Source organism: Fukomys damarensis, unplaced genomic scaffold, assembly GCF_012274545.1.
Source record: "Fukomys damarensis isolate Sample0158 unplaced genomic scaffold, DMR_v1.0_HiC HiC_scaffold_16, whole genome shotgun sequence".
Taxonomy (NCBI): domain Eukaryota; kingdom Metazoa; phylum Chordata; class Mammalia; order Rodentia; family Bathyergidae; genus Fukomys; species Fukomys damarensis.
The window spans coordinates 114,896,900-114,921,609 of NW_022900928.1; the positions used below are offsets into that span (position 1 = coordinate 114,896,900).

General features: G+C 34.9%; 1 protein-coding gene across 6 annotated transcripts in view; it reads right to left on the reverse strand.

Moving 5' to 3' along the window:
• Abca12 (ATP binding cassette subfamily A member 12) overlaps positions 1 to 24,710 on the reverse strand; it is a 183,158-nt gene that overhangs the window by 62,892 nt on the left and 95,556 nt on the right. For all 6 annotated transcript variants that reach the window (XM_010616024.1, XM_010616023.1, XM_010616026.1 and 3 more), the window contains 9 exons: positions 20,786 to 20,904; positions 19,688 to 19,794; positions 13,091 to 13,347; positions 12,892 to 13,004; positions 11,307 to 11,431; positions 7,415 to 7,588; positions 2,665 to 2,829; positions 2,134 to 2,344; positions 804 to 943 (listed from right to left, as the gene is read on the reverse strand). In XM_010616024.1, the coding sequence (XP_010614326.1) occupies positions 804 to 943; positions 2,134 to 2,344; positions 2,665 to 2,829; positions 7,415 to 7,588; positions 11,307 to 11,431; positions 12,892 to 13,004; positions 13,091 to 13,347; positions 19,688 to 19,794; positions 20,786 to 20,904 (1,411 nt within the window). The remainder of the gene's footprint in view (positions 1 to 803; positions 944 to 2,133; positions 2,345 to 2,664; positions 2,830 to 7,414; positions 7,589 to 11,306; positions 11,432 to 12,891; positions 13,005 to 13,090; positions 13,348 to 19,687; positions 19,795 to 20,785; positions 20,905 to 24,710) is intronic.

A 24,710-nucleotide genomic window follows, 5' to 3' on the forward strand; every position in this document is an offset into this window, starting at 1 on the left:
TTTTTTTTTTTTTTTTTTTTTTTTTTTGTACCAGGGATTGAACTTGGGCCCTTGTGCTTGGCAACACAGGCTGCAGAACCACTGAACCAAATCCCTGGCCCCTCCTACTCATTTTTTACACAGACATAAAACTAATGTTTTATTCAGTAAAACTCGTTGAATGACCACATAGTAGTGCAGTAGTTTTTTTAAACTTTCATTCTATCATTTTAAAAGTATTACATTTATAATTCAAATTATTAAAACCAATTTTAAAAGGGAAAGGGAAATGCTATTATGTCAAATGAGGTAGATGAAAAGTATGGTTATTATTTGTTTTTCATTATAGGGTTATTATTAATGTCTTTCTCAGTATCTTTCTTCTACAGAAGTATGAAATATGAAATCATGCAAATATGAAGTATTTATACTTTCAGGATTGCTTTTGTTCAAATTACATATACAATGACCAAATATTTTTTCTAGTGTGATTATTTTTGCAAACATCAAAAGTTAAATACTAGTTTAAAAATTGCTGTTTGTTTGAGATTGATCGAAAAGTCTATGGTCTTACTTCAATTAACCACATTCTTAAGTGTTGACATGGTTCATTTTTCTTCAAAGGAGTATCACCCCCTATCCACTGCTTACACACAATCAGGCAGAAGTTGAGAATTATTAAACATTTCAAAAGACAAAAGGAATAGTAAGAGTAAGTAAAACATAAAGAAGTCAGAGTCTGCTAAAATAAATTTGGAAATTGATTATTTTTAAGAAAGTATCTTCATACTCAAAATAGAAACATTGAGTTCTAGCAGTCAGACCTTTTCCATGATGGCCTTTGTGACTGGGTTGTATGGTGCATATAAAATCTTTCCCAACAACATTGGTTTCAAGAAAGCCCAAATCACAGGTCCAGCGGGCATGTTAATGATGTCTTTATAAAGGGAGAAGCAAAATGGTGCTGGAAAGATAAATTGGGAGAAAAATCATGTAATAAGTACATTGTAAATCTATTTTTTCATGGTAAATCGACACAGATTACTATCATCAAAACTCAAAACATATGCCTTAACACTTCCTATATTGTAAACACCTGTGAGGTACCTGGTATCAAAGTAAGAAATTGTAGTAATATATTTTTAAGGTGAGAAAATTTAACCCAAGAAGCAATCCTACTATAAATGATGGCATTTTCTAAAGACCAGACATAAAGATTGAAAATCACATTTCAGAGTTGCTTCCAGCCAATACATTTTACTGACTTTTAATGTTCTAAAAATATACAAAAGTCTACTAGTGGGATAATATCAAAATAAAAATGGCTTAATAAATGTTTGTTGAATAAACAAAAAGATGAATGAACAAGTCAATGCAATTGCTATACTAAATATCCATATAGCAATTGGAGGAGCTCTACCGAGCACATTTTGCATCTCAAAGTTTATAGATAAAGTAAATAGCTTTGATGTGCAATTAAATGTTTGTAGTTCTGTTGCATTCATGCAGCTCTACCAAATATGATGTAAATTTCTAATGCTAGAAAGTTAAGAAAAAATATTGACCCCAACTAATTTAAGGCAAGTTTTTGTGTAATCTCCTGCCAAGGAAGGTCTAGTTATGAATGACAAATTCTAAAGTACAAATGTTCAGCAGAGGGACATTTTGGTCAATGACTGACCACATACATTACAGTGGTCCCAAAAGATCATGTTACCCAGTGACGGTGTATCTTAGTGTGTGTATACATACACTGTATGATGTTTACATAATGATGAAATCACCCAAAAATGTATTTTTCAGAATGTAACCCTGCACTACATGATTCAAGACTATACTGTTGTGGTTCGGAGGACAGGCTTTACAGGCTCTGATACTTTCAAGCTGAATGACCTCAGTCAGGTTACTTAGCCTCTTTCTCTCTTACTGAGATGGAACACAGTAGTACTTACTTCACAGGGCTGCTGAGAAGACAGCATGTGTTGGTGTACACAATGTGCTTCACATGCGGCAAGTGCTTTGTAAACATTTTCTCTTTTAAATCTTGGGGAAAATTAATAATTCTTTTATCATGAAAAGCTAAGACAAAGTATGAAAAGCTAACGTGATGTTCTTAATTGTCATTGAGAATAACTCATTTTGAAGTGTACTCACTGGTATGTAAGGGAATTCCATATTTTTCAGCAACTTGCTTTTTACTTAATTTATATGTCAAAAAATCCTTGGTGTGGTTGCCTTTTGGCTTCTGGGAAGAGGGCAGCATAGCAGTTAAATATTCAGTGGTAATTCCTTGCGAACACAGTGCTTGAGAGATGGTGCTAAATGATCCTTGGGGTGTGTTCATTCTGTTGCTTCTGTACATTGCCTGTGAGATAAAAATCTGAGATTTATTAACATGATATATGCTATAGATACTGCTGAAAACAAAACACAAAGAAAATATGATAAAGCTTGGAATATCCTACTTTCTTTAATTCTTTTAAAACATTCATCTCAAATGTAAATATAGAATGATGAATTTCACCAATTTAAATGGCAGACAGTGTTGCCAGAATAGAAGTTTTCTTCTACATGATTTCTTTCAGTGGGCCTAGATTGTTAGCGAAATACATTATAACTAATCTTAAATAAAACAGTATGACAGGAAAAACTTTCAGCAGGAACAATATTGGGCGACTTTCCTACCTGTGTTAATGGAGCACTTCTGGGGAGCTGCATTTGTTTCAGGGATCTCATTTTGTCCAGCAACGGATGTGTGCCTGAAGCCACCTGATTGAGAATCTCTTTCAGTCTTCTGAACAGTTCGAACATTTTTTCAACTGGCTTTTGATCTTTCCCAGGGAAAAACATCTAACAGAAACAGAATAAAAATAAATGATTCATGTGGAATAACTGGAACCCTTCTGCACTGTTGGTAAGAATGATAAAGGTACAGCTACATTGGGGAATATATCGAGAGTTAAATAGTTAAACAAATATACTAATCCATCCCATTCCTAGGTGTTAGCCCAAGAAACGTGAAAATATCGGCCCACACAAAAATTTGTATCTGAATGTTCATAGCAGTATTATTAACAATAGAATACAAGTAGAAGTGATAAACAAAATATGTACCTTTAAAATACAATACTATTTGGCAGTATTAAAAAATGCAATGCTGATGTGTTACAACATGTATGAAAGTAAAAAGAATTATACTAAGTGAAAGAAGCCACACATAGAGTCCACATGAAATGTCTAAAAGTAACAAATCTTTACAATCAGAATTAGAGGTTGTCTGGAGTAGAGACTGGAAAGAGAAGTAAAGGCAAATGAACAGAGGTTTGTTTTTTTTTTTCTGAGTCATAGAAATGTTCTAAAATTAAATTGTGCTAATTGCATACTTTTATATATGTAATAAAAAATCTTCATGTTGCAACAGCAAAATACCAACCTGATTAAGAAATGGGCAAATGACCAGAATAGACATTTCTCATAAGATTACATAAATGACCAACAAGTATATGAAAAAATTTCCAACAGGGAAATGCAAATCAAAAGTACAGTGAGATATAATCTCAATCCAAGAGACAATCTCAATCAAAAGAGAAAATAAAAGTGCTGGTAAGGATAAAGAGAAAGGAGAAGTTTTGTACATTGTTTTGAGAAAACAACGTAGTATAGTCATCCAGGCATGGGGGCACAGTCCTGCAATCTCAGCACTCAAGATGCTGAAGCAGAAGGACTGCCATAAGTTCAAGGCCATCTTGGGCTACATAGTGAGTTCCAGGCCAGCCTGAGCTACATAGTGAGACTCTGTCTTAATAAATCAAGGAAAGAAAGAAAGAAAAAAGAAAGTAAGTCATTACAGAAAATAGTACACAGCATTCCCAAAAACCTAGAAATAGAATAACCATATGATTTAGCAATCTAACTCCAAGATATATGTCCAAAATAAATTAAATTAGTTGCTTAAAGAACCATCTGAATTGCATGTTTAATGAAGTGATATTCATAATATTCAACATACAGACTTAATTTATGTGTCCATTAACGGGTGAATGGATAAAGAAAATGGTATACATGCGCACTGTTGGATATTATATAGCCATGAAAAGAATGAGATTCTGTCATTTGCAGCAACATGGATAATATGTCAAGTGAAATAAAGCAGACATGAAAAATACCAAATATTCTCACTTAGTTGTGAGAGGTAAAATGTTGATCTCACAGCGATAGGGAGTATGAGAATACAGAGACAATAGAGAATAGAGTCTGGAAAGGCTGTGTGGGAGGAGGAGAGGGAAAGAGAATGATGAATGGGTCCAAGGGTGCAACTGGATAGGAGGAATAAGTTCTTATGTTCTGTTGTATAGCAGGCAACTACGGTTGACAACAATTAATTGAATATTTCAAAATAGCTAGGAGAATGCTCCCAACACAAAGGAAAGGTAAATTCTAAGGTGATGAAGATGCCGATTACACTGGTTTGATCACTACATTGAAATGCACCTCCTACAAAATGGATACATATTGAGGATATACTAAGTGAAATAAATAAGTCACACATTGTAAATACCGAATAGTTTCTCTGGTGTGAATAAACTGCAATAGTACGCAAGATCCTAATGATATAATGGATAACGTGAAATAGGAAGAAAGGGGCCAAAGGTGTAGGGAAAGTGGGAAGGGTAGGGGAAAGGGAATAAGGGAAAAGAAAAAATGTGACAAAATGAAAAAAGTGGAAATGAAGTGTTTGCAAAGGGGAGGGGAGTAGGTGTGAAGGGAGGGCAGGGAAAGGGGAAAAAGGAGAACCAAGACCTGTCATGTGAAGGTACAAGATGCCAATAATGAATGTAACTGTACTGTATACCTAGAATGTACCAATAAACTCAATGAGGAAAAGAAAAAGAAATGCACCTCCTACATGTGTACAGCTATTACCTGTCAATTAAAAATACAAAATATTTGAAAAATTATTGAGTAGCTCCCTTAAAATGAATGAATTTTGCAGTATATAAATTACACCTCAATAAGGTTACAAAAGTAAATGATTTTAGATGTCAGGAAGACAAATGTCAAATACATAAGGCTTCATGTCTGAGTATACTGTACTCTAAATTTATGTAAAATGCTTCTACATATCAGAGAAGATCTGTTAAAAAATGTTCAGTGATATATGAAGTTTACTAATTTTAACCCTATAATGCTTACCTATTTCAGGAAAAAAAATCATTGAAAATATCTTAAAGTTTTAAAGTAATTTTATCCTCTTATCCATTCATTAATTTAACAAATGTTGACTGAGTACCTACTATCTTTCCAACCTTGGATGAGGTAATGGGTATACAGCTGAAATCATCCCGGTGCTCGGAAGGGAGCTCTGTTCTAATAGGAAGAACGGAGATCATAAAAGACAATGAACAAAAGATGGGGGAATATGAAGAGATAAGTAGGATTTAAATAGAGTGAGATACACAGGTATACAATGGAATGCTATTCAATCTTAAAAGTAAAAGTGAATTCTGTGTTTTACACCAACATGGACAAACCTGATGAACATTATGCTAAAGGGAACAAACCAGACACAGAAGAATAAACATTCCATGGTCTTAAAAAGTTGAACTCATAGAAATAGAGCGTAGAACAGTGATTACCACAGGCTTGGTGGAGGAGATGGACAAAAAAAGATGTATTAGTGAAAGGGTATTGAGTTCAATTAGACAGAAGGAATACAAAGAAGAGATCTATTGCACAGCATGTGACCAACCACTGTTGATAATAATGTATATTTCAAAATTGCTGAAAGAATAGATTTTAGTTATTCACACGCCTCCAAAAAGTGGTAAGTAGGTGAGGTGATGGTATTGTCTTGAATTTCCTTTATATGCACAAAATAACCACATTTTATGCCATAAATATATTGTTATTTTTTAATTAAATATTTTTTAAAAACAGAAGCAAGCAAAAGTAAACTAGAGGAGTAATCCTAAAAGGTAAGAAAAACATTCTATTGGGAAAATAAAAAGAGGAAGGGTACAGGAAGAGGTGGAAAGGAGTATGAGGTCTCTGAGGAGGAAAAAGCTCTGGGAGTGCCCAAGGAAGTCAAAGGCCACCATTGCAAGCACAGGATTCAGCAGGAGAGACAGCCTTGTATGTATCTCTTTTGTTGGTGAGCTGCATTCTGGAAGATAAGTTTGTCTAGGCAATGTTCTTGGCAACTGAAAAATTTCTGTGAACAAAGAGGCCCTCACAGAATTTATGGACTACCAATAGTTGACAAAATAAGTTAAAAAATGAAAATAAAACAAAATCATTTTTTAAAAAGTAACAAAATAAATAGAGCAGAGAAAAATTTGCAAGTTTGAGAGTTTTGTAGAGAGGGTTTGTTGTATTTTAAGAACAGAAGGTCAATGTGGAACAAAGACCAAAAGTGAGGCCGTGATCCATGGCCTCACACAGTAGCCAAGTAGGAATTGATATTATATGGTGATATATGGACCACAGGGCCTTTGTAAGACTCAGGGTCTATTTTAATACAGTGGGAAATCACTGAAAATTTTAAGCAGAGGGCTGACGTAATGTCACTTAAATTTACAAGGATCACTCTGGCTGCTTGAGGGGTTGTGGGAATTGGGGTGAAGAATCAAATGTGGAGGCAGGGGGATCAGTTAGAAGGCCTTGGCTCTGTATGATGGACTCAGTACAGAAGGAAAACAGTCCCATCCCCTTGGCTATAACATCTCAGTAATATGTATCAGCCTTGTTAATTCTGGGGCTTTCCCCCTACTTCAAAGAGGAAAAAAACTTTTTAGTATCTTTAAGAACATGTAAATATTTTTGATCCAAGTATAGATTTGGGTGAAAGTAAGAGTCTAATTTTTCCATTTATATTTTTCTTTCAATCACTTACTACGTAAGTACTTATAGAACATCTATGTAGGGCAATGAAGAAATTGCTGACTTCCCTGGACCCTAATAATGACCATTTATCTTGTTCAACTGGAATGTCAATGTTAGCCTGTATCTATCTACTGCAAAAACACACAAACTGTTTTTTGAGAACCCTGAAAAAATCCTATTCATTTTTACTTTACAGAAAGCTATCTTCTAATATTGAATTTTGTCTTAACAAATTAATGCCTATTTGATGTAAAAATGATTATAATACTTGTATTTCATGCTTTAGTAATAATATATTAATTTTAATTTCTGGTCTTGGATATAAATGCTGAGAGTTAATAAGACAGTAGTATAATTTTTATCTACAAAATGTGCACATTTCCAATATGTGATCTCTAATAGAGGTCCCATTTGGTTCCAAAATAAGGCCATAATTCCAAAAGCTATATAAATGGATCTTATCCCTCACTGTACGAGAAGCATGTGTGTGTAATTAAATACTTTCATAGTGAACCATGAATACAACAAGTACATCCCTCCAACAGCAACTTACCTTGTACGCGAAGTTGTAAATGTCCAAGTAGTGCAGAAGAGTGAGTGCAATGTGGTATGACTGAGAAGACTGCTCTGTGAAAGGCAGGCTGCAGAATTCCATCATTGCATCCTCCAGTTTGGGGTTGGTGCTGTTAGCATCACAAGAATGCAGCCAGAACACTCGAGAAATAATCTGCAAATTGGAAAGAGAAAAATATGTTTGCTGTGAATCATTTGATTACTATCTGTCTACTTTGAGAGGGTTTTTGTCATCTCAATTTTCAAATACAACATTAAGAATCGAGGAACTTTAAAGCACTAGTTACTATTAAAACTAGAGGACAAACAGTTCACTTGAAAAATAAAATGGGGAGAAAAGAAACAGAGAGACCCAGGATGAATCCTAGATTTCTTGCTTGAACAACAAGGTGAATGATGATACCAAGAGTAAGCTTGGGAAAATGACTACCTTAAGATTCATACTGCCTTTCAGTTTTTTCTTTTGTTTAATTCAAATTGCATTGCCTCTTGCTAATCATTCAAAGTTATAATCTTGTTCAATATACTCTGTGGGTCTAGAAATGCAAACAAAGTTTTAAAAAGCCCAGAATCACACAATAATATCAGTCTCCCATTCTAGACAGCAATACAAGTACCTCTGAAGTGTGCAAGGAAAGGCATGTATGACCATGGAAAGATGCCCATCCTTCACCATCGGGTAGAAATGATGAGAAAAGCTTATGAAATTCTAGACTGTATTAGCTTTCTCTTTCCCTTTTAAAAGAAATAAGTATATACATTGTCTTTTTCTTTCTTACTGAAACGAATGTGCTCTTTAAGAACGTGATTGCCAAACTTAGATCTTAGGACCAAATGAATAAGAGGCAAGATCAAAGAAATCGAAGAGGATATAAAAAAATGGAAAGATATCCCCTGCTCCTGGGTAGGAAGAATCAACATAGTGAAAATGGCCATACTACCAAAACTGTTATATACATTCAATGCAATGCCAATTGAAATTCCAACACTATATTTCACAGAACTAGAAAAAAGAATCCAAAAATTCATTTGGAACCACAAGAGACCTAGAATAGCAAAAGCCATTATAGGCAACAGTCACATGGCACCAGGTGTAACAATTCCCAATTTGAAACTATACTACAAAGCCACTGTGATAAAAACAGCATGGTACTGGCAAAGAAATAGGCCTGAGGATCAATGGAACAGACTGGAAGACACAAAAACAAATGCAGATGTACTCAGCTACCTCATCTTTGACAAAGGAGCTCACCATCCTCAGTGGAGGAAAGATAGCCTCTTTAATAAATGGTGTTGGAAAAACTGGATATCAACCTGCCACAGATTAAAATTAGACCCTTATCTTTCGCCATGCACTAAATTAAAATCCAAATGGATTAAAGATCTAAATATTAAAACAGAAACATTAAACTTGCTGGAAAGTAAGTTAGGCAGAACTCTGGAAGACATTGGTATAGGAAAAGACTTTATGAACAAATCCTCAGTAGCACGGGAACTAGCAGAAAGAATCAACAACTGGGATCTCATCTTACTAAAAAGCTTCTGTACTTCAAAAGAAACCATTAGCAGAACTAAGAGACAATCTACAATGTGGGAAAAAATTTTTACCAGCTGTACCTCAGACAAAGGACTATTATCAAGGATATATAAAGAACTCAAAACAATCAGTCCCCCCAAATATAAAGACCCGATCCAAAAATGGGCATCCGAAATGAACAGACATTTCTCATACAAAGAAGTGAAAGCAGCAAGAAAATATATGAAAAAATGTTCCACATCACTGGTCATTCGAGAGATGCAGATGAAAACAACACTGAGATTCCACCTCACCCCACAAAGAATGGCTGCTATCAAGAAATCACACAATAACAAATGTTGGCGGGGTTGTGGGGAGAAAGGAACCCTCCTCCATTGTTGGTGGGAGTGCAGACTAGTGCAACCACTATGGAAATCAATATGGAGATACCTCAAAGAGCTTGGACTGGAGGTTCCATTTGACCCAGCCATCCCTCTGTTGGGTATCTTTCCAAGAGAACTAAAAGAATCATATCACAGAGAAGTATGTGCACCCATGTTTATAGCGGCACAGTTTGTAATAGCTAAATCTTGGAAACAACCTATTTGCCCATCCGTTGGAAACTGGATAAAGAAGTTGTGGTTTTTCTATAAAATGGAATATTACTCAGCCATAAAGAGCGAGAGAATAGATTCATTCATAGGAAAATGGATACATATTGAAGATATACTCCTAAGTGAAATAAATAAGTCCCACATGTGTAAATACCAAATAGTTTCCCTGGTGTGAATATTCTGCAACAATGCATAAGATTCTAATAAGATTACTGACATTTAGAAATGGGAGGAAAGGAGCTAAAGGTGTAGGGAAGGTGTGATACGTAGGGGAAGAACAAAAAGGGAAAAGAAAAAAATGTGAGAGAATGAAAAGATGAAAATAAAGTGTTTGTAGATGGGGAGGGGAGGAGGGTGTGAAGGGAGGGCAGAGGTAAGGGGAAAAAATGAGAATCAAGACTTGCCATGTAAAGGTACATGATCCCAACAATGAATGTAACTGTACTGTATCCCTAAATGTACCAATAAACTCAATAAAAAAAAAAAAAAAAAAAAAGGCGAACGATATATTTATTACACTATGTAACTGTACTGTATCCCTAAATGTACCAATAAACTCAATAAAAAAAAAAAAAAAGAAAAGGTGAACGGATTTTATTTGCTAGCCCAAGAGAAAGAAAAGTGAAAGCAAAGGGATTTTAATTTTTATATGAAGGAACCAATTAGAATGGCATGAATAAACAAAGATCTTCCCAAGAAAGCCTTCCAGGCTTTTTATAAACTTTATCTAATGTTGGAGAATAAAGATGACATGTTCTGTCACATGTAAGTTTTGAATGGATAGGGCCTTGAGTTCCGCAGTTCTTTTGGAAAATTTCTATGACATTTCCAGACAATGGACTCAAGAAAAGGATAAAAGATAAAACATTAGGAGTGGAAAACCCTATTATCAGCATATAAGGAAATGACATTACTCATTTTCACACCCCAAAATGTTTACTACAACCACAAATTTACCCATAGTTCCCTTGACCATATCTAAGCCTTCAGACTTTTAAAAAGTAAAAACGAATATCTATTTTAATTTTAGTCATAATAAATAAGATATTTTCCATAGTTTGACTTATGTATCATTATAGTAAGTGTAAATTTAACTCAGATCTTGTGTATGTGATAGTGAATATAATTATAAAGGGCATCAATTGTTCAAGAATGACACTGGGGTAAAGAAAAGGAGAGATCAAAGGTGGCAAGGGGAAGAATAAATTAGAAACATGGGAAAAATATAGTATAATATTTTTATTTCAGAATTTCTCTTCTACTTTAAGTCTCTTGCTAGAAGAGGTGGGGAAAGTGAGAGACAGAGAGAGATTGGATGACTGATAGCAAAATACAGTTAGAAGGAATGAGCTCTAGTCTTCTACACACAATAAGGTAATTACAGTTTATAACAATTTATTATATAATATATAAAGAATGAGAAGAGAGGAGTTCAAAGGTTCCAAACACAAATAAATGATGAAATTTGTAAGGAGATGGAAAGGTTTATTACCTTGATTTGATTGTTATACATTGTACACATGTATTGAATTATCACACTGAACCCCATAACTATGTCCATTTATTATGTATGAAATACAAAATGAATTTTAAAAATTAGATGGACCTCTAATTTTGCCATTTGCATGCAGAACTTACCAGATGTGCATGCAAGTTCTCTGTGTTTTACTGACAACTACTTAACAAATGCTAAGCTAGATTTAACTTCTAAAAACTGTGTAAGCACAAATCGCAGCACCCACCTCCGCTCTGTTATCTGGGATAGGGACAGCTAGCAACTTGTTGATACTCGTGTTGGACATTCCTGTTGTTCTTCTCAGTTCTTCTTTCAGTTCATCAACATTTTTAAACATTTCTATTAACTGATCTGCAAGACAACATGCACACAAAATGCACGTCATATATAATGTTATTTGTTTAGTTATCTATCTAAAATACATGCAGTACATACACCTTGTCAGACAGATGTCTCTAAGTTTTGGCAAACTCTTCATCTTTAAGATCTATTTCTATCTGATTTTTAGACTTGCTCTTATTATGATAATCATTAAGTCAAGGTAACAGATTGCTCTGCTTTGTAAATTTTCCTAAGGTGTCGAGCACTCAAGGTTGATTCAAGGAAAAAATAGACTCCTCATAGATTTTGACACACAGTGCACTAAATAAATATGTCCGTTTGATTTAAAACATCACACAATTCAAGACACTTTTTAATTTGGGATCATATGATATTATCCATTTGGGATAAGGTTTGATAAATTTGGAACAGAATGGTCCAGAGCATTTTTCCTTGACTTTGCCATATACATTATAGTTTATAAAACATTCACAATAATTGTCTCATTTTTAAATGAATTTTAATTTGTTGGGTTTTTTTTTTGTTTTTTTGTTTTTTTGTTTTTTGTTTTTTTTTTGAGACAGGATCTCACTAAATAGTTCTAGTTGCTATGGAACACATCATCCTCCTGCCTCAGCTTCCTGAATGCTGGGATTACAGGCATATGCCACCACACCTGGCTCCCATTTTAAACAGAATATATTTAACTCCAAACTCTTTTAGGACAGTCATTATAATTATTTCATATCTGGGTCAGCTAAGGTACAGTAAACAATATTCTGTTTTTATTTTAGCAGATTGTAATCTCTACTCTGCAAATGCCTTTCAATTTCTTTTTTGTGTCTTTGTTTTGGTATCGGGAATCGAATTCAGATCCTTGTGCTTGTAAGATAGGTGAGCTACATCCCTGGCCCTCAATTTCTTTTATTAAGAAATGCTCATGCAAATTGCCTTCTTTATCCCTGGACCTTGTATCCTTGCAATTTGGTGTCTGCCAGTTGTCCAAAATTTGAAATCCTTTTCTTTTCAGTACTGGGGCTCTATGCAAAGAAGAAATGTATTGCACAATGTACCATGCTCAGAATACTAATAGAAATTTCTGAATTGAAATTTCTGCAGAGAGCAGTGCATCTTTTTATTTTTTAATCAGATTATTCTCACAGCAGCAAAGAAATGTTGTCCTTGCTCATGCAGCCAACTGTGTAACACGGTTTAATATAGAAGAGAAACAAAAGGTGAACAGTGTAGCTAGGTAAACTTTGGAGCTCTTTTTGCTGTGAAATCAAATTTTGCTGTGTCAGTCTCTGCTTGATTGCTGTGTGTTTGCTTTAGACAAGTAACCATACTTGAAAGCTCCTGAGTTCTCATGTGAAAGAACAGACAGAAAAATGGGGTTGGTTGGGTTCTTCAGGAAAGCTTGTCTTAAACTGCAGCATGAGAGTCACAGGGGATCTAATATGATAGCATTTAAAATACAAATGGGGAACCACCTGGCTGCTCAGAAGTGTCTGCGCTGCTATTGACATGCAGCAAGCCCTCAATTGTGAATATTAACTGTGTGATATTTTCCAAGTAATTCATTTGCAACGCCTGTTCCAGGAACCTGGAACAAAACAGAAGAAATTTAACGAAGTGTAACAGCATTTTGAGAAGATATTTCACTAAGGAAGAACACAATGGAAAATTTACCGATCCATATTCAAATTAATTTTGTTTATGTCCCCAGTCAGCAAATCTCTCAGTTTTTCCGATATAATATTGTCATGGTACAGGAAGCTGGTTGTGATATCGGTGCCCAGCTCTGCTGCTTTGAGAAGTTGCAGATGAAACACACTGTCTTCACACAGACTCCCAAAGCTCGTATTAGAGAGCCAACAGGCTTTCTCTATTGAGTTGAAAGTTTCTGATTCACAAAGGAGCTCCGTCAAGTTTCGAAGTTGAGACAGCTTTCCAAAAAAGTAGGAATAGATTAATTAAATTATTTTACATAGCAGTCGAGAAAAAGCAAACAAATTGATTCACTGAAATACTGCATACATATTTAGATAGTTGGCATTTGGCATTACTTTTATTATAACAAAGCCTTTTTTGTAAATTTGAATTTATTTTCCTCTTAAAAACTCTAATATATGTGGACCTGTTCTGACTCTGTCAACTACAAACTCTCAGGCTTAGAAGATGCAGTCTTTTAAAAAAGAAGAAAACTGAAACGGCAAGGTACTTCGGTGTTATCCAATTTAAATCACAGACACTTCAACGAATTTTATTTTTTAATTTAGATTTTAAATCATGAGTAAGGGCAGAAAAAAAGCAGGTTTGCTTTGAAACTTTAAAAAGGTCTTTCTTCCTCATGCCCATCAGGATGGCTATGATCAAAACGTCAGAAGGTAACAAATGTTTATCAGGATATGGAGAAGTTATACTTGTGCACTACTGCTGCAATGTATAGTAGAACAGCTACTCGAGAAAACAGTATGGCATCTCCTCACAAAATTAGAAATAGATTTACTACATGAGCCATTGGGAACACTCCACAGGGGACTGAAAACGGGGTCTTGAGATACTCTGACACTGATTTTTTAGTACTGTGATCGGTAATAGTCGAGCATCCATCAACAAATGAAGGGATAAACAAAATGACATTTTATTTTAAGCCTTAAGCAGGAAATTCTCCCAATGCAACATGAATAAAAGTTGAGGATACTATAAGTGGAACAAATATTGTATAATTCAGTGCAATTCATAGATACAAAAGTAAAAAGGAGGCCATGGGCTCCCGCTGGCTGTGAGGAGGAAGAAATGAGGAGCTCTTCAGTAGTATGGAGTTTTAATCTTACAAAATGAAATGTATTCTGCTAGTTGATTATGCAATAATGTGAATATAAGAAACCCAATTAAATTCTAGGGTTCAACTGGTTATGATGTAAATATTTTGCTATGGTATTATATCACAATTAAAAAATAACAACAAATTTAATAAGTCTTAAATTGCAGCCTGAGGGTCACATGCATTCTCATGTGAAAATTTTTAAGGTATGAATGGAAGCACACATGTTTTTTTTTCCCAGTTGCAGCCCTGTATGGATGGATGTACTCTTCAGCTTTCTCATGTATTGAAGGAAACTGAGTGCTTCTTTTTAATAAAAGTGCTTAAAGGGACTTAAAAATCCTCAAACCCAGAGGAAAAATGAAATCAAATGATTTTCTAAGCTATCAACTGTATTTTTCTCTATGGTTCACTATGCCCCATGTATTCTGAGGATATATTCCCAGGTGATATATTCTGAGGAAAACAAGAATTTGCCTCTGGGAAAGCCAACTCCATTACGCTTATAAGTAACCCTACATGATTCTTTTTTAAGAAAGCAAATAAATTGCAGCAACATCTAAAGAAACAGATGCACTGTCATTCACTGTAACTTAGTTTCCAATCATAAGTTACATTTTACAGAAATGAAGTATTTCAAGGTATACAAATGAGCATAGGGATATTTCTTCCCATATATCAAATGAGAAAGGCACAATGATGTGTCTTTAATAAGAGGTTTATAGAAACTATATAAAGGCCATAAAAATTAATCACTGATCATTTTAGACAGAAATGTTGTTATTCTATTTTCTATTGTAATTAATATTATAATGGATTTATGGCTGGAAACTATGTAAAGTGACTTCATATGCATGAAAATTCTACATACTGGTTTTATAGCTACAAGAAATTTTCCATTCTGGGGCAGGGGATTTAACTCAGCAGTTCGGTGGCCTGCCTCACAAGCGCAAGGACCCGAGTTCAATCCCAGGTACAAAAAAAAAAAATTCCATTCTGGAATAGACCAAATTATTTTGCTAATTGTAACTGCATATTTGACACACTATTCTTTTGCTTTATTTTCTAAATACCAGATATAATTAAATCTTTAACGAAAGGAGCCAAAACCCTATACACCATCCTTCATTGTCTGTTCTTTTGGCATTTTCTTAAATAAAAAGGATAAATATTGTTGATATATTTGTTCTACTTTGAGAGTATAGTAAATTTCAATGACTTTTACCCAATAGAAACTGAAATATGCTTTTTAGTTACAAGTTAGACATCCATGTATGGGAAATCAGTAAAAGTCCATATAGTATAGGCCTAGATTGATGAGATAAAATTCACTGAAGGAGAAATTGGAAATTTAGCCACTCTTCCGAAGTTGAGTTGGTTCTCTCAAATAAGAATATAAGTCAGCGTCAGTGACCTGGAATGCACTGAGCAGCATTGGCGTCACTGAGTATTTGTCATCATTAACTACTTTATTCTAAGAGCAACACATGCATTATGTTTTTAGAAGCTACCTGGATCATTCACAAGCAATATAAAATCAATGTAAATAATCAACATGAATTAAAAGTATGTGTCAACTTCAGACTAGATTTTTCAAAGCCTTGTGTACAGACCCTGTCTCCTTTATCACAAGAAGGTTTCATCTTATAAATGGGTGATGATCCAGAACTCCCTTTCTAAATATAATGGAATTTCCCAGTTCCTACTGGTTCCCAATGCCATCTGAATCAGAGTTTTAATGAAGACCTCACAATATCATAGACTTAATATGATAAAGCAGGTATATTCTTTTGGTAGGTAAGTGGAGGGGGAAAGGATCTATTAAAAAATATAAAGGTGTTACAATAAAAATAGCATCTTTTTCTGCTATAGGGAACAACATTTTATTTCTTTTGGTAGGGGGGATTGAGCCCAGGGCTTTACAATGAGATACAAGCTACATCCATAACCCCTTTTTAATTTTTAATTCTAAGACAAGATCTTGCTAAATCACTAAATTCTCCAGGCTGAACTTCAACATGCCATCTTCCTACCTCAGCATCCGAGTGCTGGAATTATAGACATCCAGCACCACACCTGGTGGAGAGCAAGTATCTTAGGCATTGTTCCCCCATCAGGAACTTCTGCTTCCTGCCAAAGAGCTGGAGAGAAAGATGGATAAAACAGAGAAAGGAGGAGTTGCTCACAAGGAACACAGTATTCAGGATAGATCAAAAGGCTGAGGAGCAAGGAAAGATCACCAATGAATGACAGGCACTTGGCATTTTGGAAGATTCACACTGCCACCTTAGGAATGTTATGAATAAAGTTTTGGATTGAGTCTGCCCAACTGACTATCACAGAAAGAATACTCATCACACAGGTAGGCAAAGCAGGGAAATAAGAGCAACTTAGTCATAAAACTGTTGGAGTTTGTCTACATGCCATCATGTGTACTATTTTTTCATACATTGTACTGTATGCCAGGAGATGACAATGTAAAGAGACAGCTAAAAGCATTTCTCGTGGAGTATGGTCTAGAACTGAATAGGTTCTGTCATTTTTAAAAGATGCCATGCTTGTTATAAGTGGAAAAGCATTTTCTACCTAAGGGACCAAAAAATGTAGTTTATTTCCATTTTCATGGCTCCTAGGCAGAACTATTTTTCTTAATGTAATTCTCAAGAGAAGCATTACATTTAAATTGTAGGTGGTGCCGGAAATTACCCCTAGTCCATTCCCAATCCATTAGTTTAAATGGCAGAAACTGTATTGGTCCCATTTCCCTGATGTGTACTGTGTGCAGCCTGGTTAGTTACCAACTAAAGAACTGTGATGAGTAATTGCCCAGGAAACACAATTACATCATATGTGCTCTATTTTAACACCATCATTTGTTAAAATATCCATGAAGCAAGTGTTAAACTCCTACTATGTGCTAGTTTTTTGGGCATCATAGATGGAGAAGGCATGATTTCAACAAACCATAATATCAAGTAATGATCCGAAGGCCAGAAATCTCAATCATTAGAGATTCACTATTTTTATGCTTTATATCGCACCAGCTGCCATGTCATGTCAATTTAATTTCCTAAATTACTCTTGAAATTGTCCCTTCCTTTTATTTTTTACCACTCATACTGGGTAGGCCTTCTCTTTTTACTTAGACCATTGCAAAAATAACCTACTTCACTTTCTTCCACTGTTGTCTTCACTATTCTTCCAGAAAAATCTTTCTAAAATCAAGATTTTATCCCCTTCAAATTCACAGCTTTCAAGGTTCAAATTCTAACTCTTCCTCTTCCACTTCACCTTCTCCTTTTTATTTATTAATTTTTTGAGGCAGGGTCTTGCTATATGGCCTTAAACTTGCAGCAATCCTGCTTCAGCCTCTTGTGTGCTAAGATTATAGGCATGCACCCTATGCCAGGCTTAAATTCTAACTTCTTGACTGAGTAGAAAGAGGTCTTTGGAGTGTGGGCTTAGCTTCTTTTCACAGCACTGTTTCTTTCTTTCTTTCTTTCTTTCTTTCTTTTTTCTTTCTTTCTTTCTTTCTTTCTTTCTTTTACTTTCTTTCTTCTTAAAATTAATTTTAAGATATACAGTACAATGACATTTGTCATTGGAAATTTGCACCTTTACGTAATCCATTTTAGTTCTTATTTTTTCCCCATTCCCCTGTCCTCCCTTCAACCCCTCCACCCCTATCTACAAAGACTTTGCTTCCATTTTTTCTTTTTCTCATATTAATTCCATTCCCATCTTTCTTTTCCCTACCCCTTCCAGTTCCCCTTCCCCTTTGCACTTTTCTTCCTATTTCACATTATCTATTATACCTTTTAGTCCTCATTTAGTCCTTATTTCAGTCTCACATTAGAGAAACTATTTGGTATTTACACATATGTGTCCTATTTATTTCACTTAAGAATCACCTCATTGTGCATCTCTCCAGTTTCTCATTCTTCATGCACAGCCCTCTCTCTTGCCCTCTCGATAAGCACCTCCTACTCCAAGTAGATTCCTAACTCTGGGTGACCTATTTCTGTCGTTCAGTTGCAGATCTCTGAATAAACACATGTCTCTGTCTGGAATACACAACCTGGCCTAAGCCTACACAGCCTTCATGACTCAGAGTACACATCTCCTCTACAAAATTTCCTTTCTTCCCCATCGCCTACAACCTGAGTTCAATATTCCATCTCTACACATAGGTCCCTATAATCCACATATCACACCTGTTACCTCACTGTGCTATACTTGCTGATCTGCTTTTTCCAGTTCCTCCACTGGGTTGATTATAAGCACTTTGAGGTTAAAGATTATGTCTTATAAATAAAAACATTAGAATTATGAACACACAGATAATGGATGGAAAGAATAAATGGATAAATATTACAGGAGCACAGATGCCAAAGTCAATATCCTGGCTTGAAAACAAAAGAAAAGGTCATACTACAGTGCTGTAGAAAGAGTAACATTTAAATTTTTCCATGTAAGATGAGCAGGAATTTGCTAGATAAATACATAACTTCTTTCTTATTTGCACAAATTAAGATAATGCTAAATCAGGTATATTAGAAATTTTGATTCATGGAGCCAACTAGGGCTAAAAGGTAGGTAATCTAGCTAGCATAGTTATTTGTAATATACGTGGACATCATGTTTTGCATGCCTGCTTAATTATAGCACGTTGACTCTACAGCAAATCATATTGCTTGTCCTGAATAAACCATTTCTAATTTTACTTTATCCCTGGTTACATAAATCCAATTAAACTGCTGTTCTTATTAGGAAAGCTGTTTTCAAAACCTGATAGGGTTATTTAAGAAATTAAGAGAATTTCATGATAACCCATATATTCATGAGCTAAGCAAAGAATAATAGACAAATAAGCACAAATTGATTCAAACTTAAGAACCTAAACGTTTTTTAGTCATTTTCCTCTCATTTTCAATGGGTTTTGATGTAACTCAATAGTTTCTATTTCTGGTAATAGTAAAAACAAAATTTTTAGATTTTTTAACATGGTAAAGTCAAAACATAACTTTTGAAATTTTATTGGTTTAAATACTAAAGTCATCTCAAATTAGAAATCATATTATAAATCCTTTTTCAAATTATGCAACTTTAAGGGCCGGGGATTTAGCTCAGTGGTTCGGTGACCTGCCTCGCAAACGCAAGGACCTGAGTTGGATCCCCGGTACAAAAAATAAAAATGCAACTTTATCAGGATAACTGTACTATTAGCCATTTTTTATATTCATGTACTGTAATTAGGCTCTTCTGGTTCATTTTATGTAGAGCTCTCTACTGATTACAAAAACACATTATATAACATGTGTGTTTACATGTGATCTTTTTTCCAGCATAAATCTACAGTCAAAATAGTATCACTATAAACAGAGGTCAGAAATAAAATTTAAAATTATCTTGCCAAAGTTTTCTAGGAAGCATTGATGTTTATTTCTTTCGTGGCTTACTTTTGATTTTAGGACTTCAGGAATTGAAGGAAAGTAATCTTCATAGGAACCATTTCGAAGAAAAGATTTTTTAAATCGAATCGTAGACTGCAGAAGTCTTAGATTTTCTATAGAGGGAAGAAGAGTTACTTTATGTGAATTGCAAGGTCATTTGAGAAGTACATTTGAAAGACACATTTACCCTGAGTTATTCCTAAAGTTTTTTTTTAACATAAAAGCCAACTTCAATATAAATAGAACATGAGGAAAAATTTAACCTTTCCTTGAACCATGTGAACTATAGAGTTCATTATTTTAATAATATTCATACACATTCTACTTAGAGATAAAAATATCTCTAGCAAAGGTGTTACACAGTTTTTGCTCTTTTAGAACTACATGTGCTTCCATTTCTAACTTTTGGATCTATTAATAAAGTATTTTGGGGGGTAGATTGTATAATCACTCTGATGTAAATATCCCCTTCCAACCTTAATTCATTCATTCATGGCAAACAAAGATATGGTTTATATTTTATGTTGTTCTATTTGCTTGTCATAAAGTCTCAAAAATACTTCTGTGTTAAAAAAAGAAAGTATGTCTGTGAGAAAATAGACATTTTCTCAAAAAATTTTTAATTGACTTAATTATAAGCTTCATAGTTGCTCATGTGGGAAGAATTGAAAATAAAATGTGAGGGTAATAAATAAAAAATAGTCTGTCACAAAAATGCTTTTGTTTATATAACTTACATCTCCTTTTGGAACTCTGTATTGGCAGTCTTCCTTATTACTGTAACAATTAAGACTATTAAGGGCAAAGGAAATGTCTACAAGGGTTATACAAGCCCCTGATGTCTCTGGATATTTGCAAAGTTTGTCCAAGGAGCCATTATTACATGATCCCGTATATGACCATTATATTGAAGCTGGCACAAGTAGCAGGGACAGAATATTATATGAGTAAATAGTTTCTACATATATCAAATCATCAAAGTGAAACTGACTCATATGAAAAATATGTTCTAAAAATTTTTTCTCTGATAGCATCTTAGAAGAAAATATGTTAGAATGGAAAGAGAAACCATAAGCAAAGTTGTACTATTAATAAGAGTATTACCTGGTGATCCCCTGGCCAAATTGTTAGTCACATATCTCACACATGCCAAGTAAGGAAAATAAGGACTATTGGATGATATATTTAAGATAGCATCTTCAAAGTTTTCCAGGATTAGGAGCCTTTAGAATTAGAAAAAGAATATATATGTTTAGTCATCTAAAAAGAAAACAAAGTTATTTTGTTGAGTTCATGTTAGTCAAAGGTTGTTTGGGGTTGGTTGACTAGGGTATCGAAATGCTGCAAAGCTATACATTTTTCCTTCAACAAGCCTGAATACAAGGTAGAAACTATTCTCGATTCTCTGAGCACTTGCTTTCTCCACAAGCATTTTATTTATATTGAATATATTTGTTCTCAAATTAATCACATCAAATTGGCTGCCATGTGAGGACATAACCTAAGGTTTCTGAGGCATATGTTACCTGAGTGTGTGTGTGTGTGTGTGTGTGTGTGTGTGTAATGTGGTGTTGTGTGCCCTGCCACTTCAGTTGTGAGGCTGCATCTCTGTTTTGTAACGTCTTCCCTTAGCATCGACAGTTGAATGCTGTGTACAATAAAGATACAGACAAAGGTCAATGTTTGATTTGAAAACCATCTGGTTTGAATCAAAATATATAATTGGCAAATTAACTAGTCCTGTCAGATGCTTAACTCAGATTTTATTAGCGTACTAGTAGGAGAGATGTAACATGGCTAGTAAATGTAGGAAAATGCTTGACTTAATACTAAAGAAGCCTCAGGGTTTTTAGGTGAGAATTAATGATACTGGATCTTAAAAAAGCAAACTTCAGTGACAGAAAAAGTCCTTAATATGTCAATAAGATCAGAGTGTAGTACTTATGTGGCTGACTCTTGTTTCAATACAACTTTTTTCAGAAGAACCAATTCCCAAAGCCCTTTACTTTTGTTCTCATTGAATAGAGACTGTTGACAACAATATTTTTGTTTGCCTTAGACCTTTAAGCTCTCTGACAGTCTCATTATTCATCAACGCCTCCTTGTAGGTAATCAATGACACTTATCAATTTACATATAAAAGACAAGAGAATATATTCTCAGAACAAGTTTTCTGGTCTAAATAACAAAAAAATCTATCTGGGAAATTTCTAAATCACATCATAACTATTAAAAACCAGGAATATGATAGTTTAACCATACAATATGAAGTCATGTCTACATATAGTCAAGTTTCATGGACCGTCCCACCACCCATGACATCAGTGGTCAGGTCAAATCAATGTCACGGTAAACAATGTTCTCACAGCCGAAGACAAAAAATCACCAAAACTGTCCTAAGACAAACCCCTGAGCCTATGTTTTGGCACAATAGCTTTAAATATTTTGACCGAAATGGGAAGCAGTCTCATAAAGAAGATCCTAAGGTAAAGTAGAAGATGGGATTTTAGAATTCAAAATATCAAAGCAGAAATAAAAGGAACTATGGCAACAATTGTAAATTTACTAAATCATTTTCTTTTGGAAGCACTAATCCGTTTATTTTGACTATAGTAGTAAGTATAAGTTTTAAAAGCAACATATGTCTCCTGTGAATAACTTGAAGGGATTTTAATCCATTTAATTTTGTATCCCACTCTTCCCTCACCCTGACAGGCATTTATGATTTGCACACTTGAGTTGATAGCAATGAATGGTAAATGTATAAGTAAAAGAGATCTAGGAAGCTACAGAAATAGTGGACATTTATCTGAGATGTGGTTAATGGGGCATCTCTAGATGGTGTGTGTGTGTGTGTGTGTGTGTGTGTGTGTGTGTGTGTGTGTGTGTGTGTGTATGTGTGTGTGTGTGACAGTTGCCCTTCCTTCCTTAGGGAAGAGGACTCACACTCACTCTCTCCCTCCCTCCTTCTCTCTCTCTCTCTCTCTCCTCTCTTTCCAACTCTTTAACTCTTTTCAATATTGCCTTTCCTATCCTTGTGCTCCTTTTCCTCTCTGTCATAGTTATTAAAGTACAGAGCCAGCTCAAGCAGGGTGCAGGGCTCAGAAGCAAAACATTGGCCTAACCTTTCACGTGGACTGGAGCAACAGCTTCCAGCGGTGCATTATCAAGCTTAGAACAGAGAACAGTTGGACTTGAAGTGACCTTGAAATAGCATCATCTAAGCCCCTCTTTTGCTTTTAAAAGGAATACTTGATTGTCAAGATATTTGAGAATGAATTTAATATAGTTTAAAAGTAAGAGTTCATGTGTACACGTTTTGTTATATACACCCAGCAAGTTCTTCAAACTATTCAATTTATATGTTCTTTATATAAAATCATGCCAACTTCCCAAGAGTGCTTACTATGAAAGAAAAGCTATGGATGTGCACACTTATGTGTACACACACACACACACACAGATGCACAATAAAAATAAGGACTTTAGCACAAAAATAATGAAGGAGAAGAGCTGTGAAGGGAAAAGTAGCTTTGAGCAACTGTCTTCCAAAAATTCTAGACAAAAACCTCTCAAAACCCCTTTTATCTTGTGCCACTATTGCTACTCTGTGACTATTTTAAAGTGGGAATGGAAGGGAAGTGTGAAGATAAGAAATCCTTTAATTTCATCAATCACAACAAAAGCCATCTTTAAGGTATTGAATTCCTCCTAATAAACTGTCAGCTGGCTGTCAACTCCTAACTGCATTTGCTGCATGATTTGCAAGACTGAGACTCTGGCCTTGTCAATGCTATGGATGCCTCCAGGCCCTGATAAAGATACCTGGCATCAGCACTGAGCCTCCACTTGTCTCACTACAAAGAGATTTAAAAATTCTTATTATTTTTGATAGTTATATAAGGAGTGTGCTGAAAACACCCAACAATTGGAAAGCTGGCAGCCTAAGTAGAGGGAAATTGTCCAAGGACTCAGTTGCTCTGGAAAGAGCACCTGGGTCAGTCATCATGGTGGTGGTTGGGGGGCATACCTACATTCTCAAACATTTATCATTTCTTTCTGGTGAAGGGATACAAAATCTTTCCTTCTAGTTTTCGAAATACACAGTATATAATTATTAGCTGTGATCACCCTACTGTATAACAGTACAGCAGAACTTCCTCCTCCTAACTGTAACATAGGACACCGTTCAACCTTTCCCTAATCTCTTTCTCTTCTGTTTCTATTTATCCAAATTTCCATTACCACAAAAACATATTTTGGAAAATGTTATCAGGCTAACGCAACATTTACCTGACATTCCATCTAGTCTGTAAATTTGCCTTGAACTATGGGAATTTCCTCAATCAGCTACTACCTCCACTGCTTGTATTTCTACCAAAACTATTATGGATCTGCTTCCATTGATGGCTTCTAGATATCATGGTTACTGCTGTTAGTTCCATTGCCTATCCTTGGGTTGTCCTTTTTATGAAAGTCTACTGATCTATAAATAATTTGGCCTACCTAAATACTAATAAAAGCAAATAAATTTTGTCTTATTTTGATTGAGCATAAAAACATTTTGATTCTTTAAAAACTAAAAAAAAAAAAAAAATAAGAAGAAACATTGGAAGCTGCCATGCTTGGCATGTCTGTCTTTAGCCATCCAATTCATATATTGAAATGCACCTGTCATGTAAAGGTACAAGATCCCAACGATGAATGTAACTGTACTGTATACCTAAAATGTACCAATAAACTCAATGAGAGAAGAAAATGCTCAATCCAAGGTGAGGAGAGTGGAGCCTTTGGGAGGTGATTAAGTTATGAGGGCAGAACTCTCAGAAATAGGAATATAGTGGAACAGAGAGCTGGCTTGCCACTTCTGCCTCATAAGGACACACTGAGGAAGCATCGATGTACCCTAGTGGGCCTCATCTGCTACCAAATCTGCTGGAAACTGGATTTTGGATTTCCTAACCTCCAGAAGTGTGAAAAATAAATTTCAGTAGTTTATATGAAGTGTCTCTTATTTTATTGTTTCTAA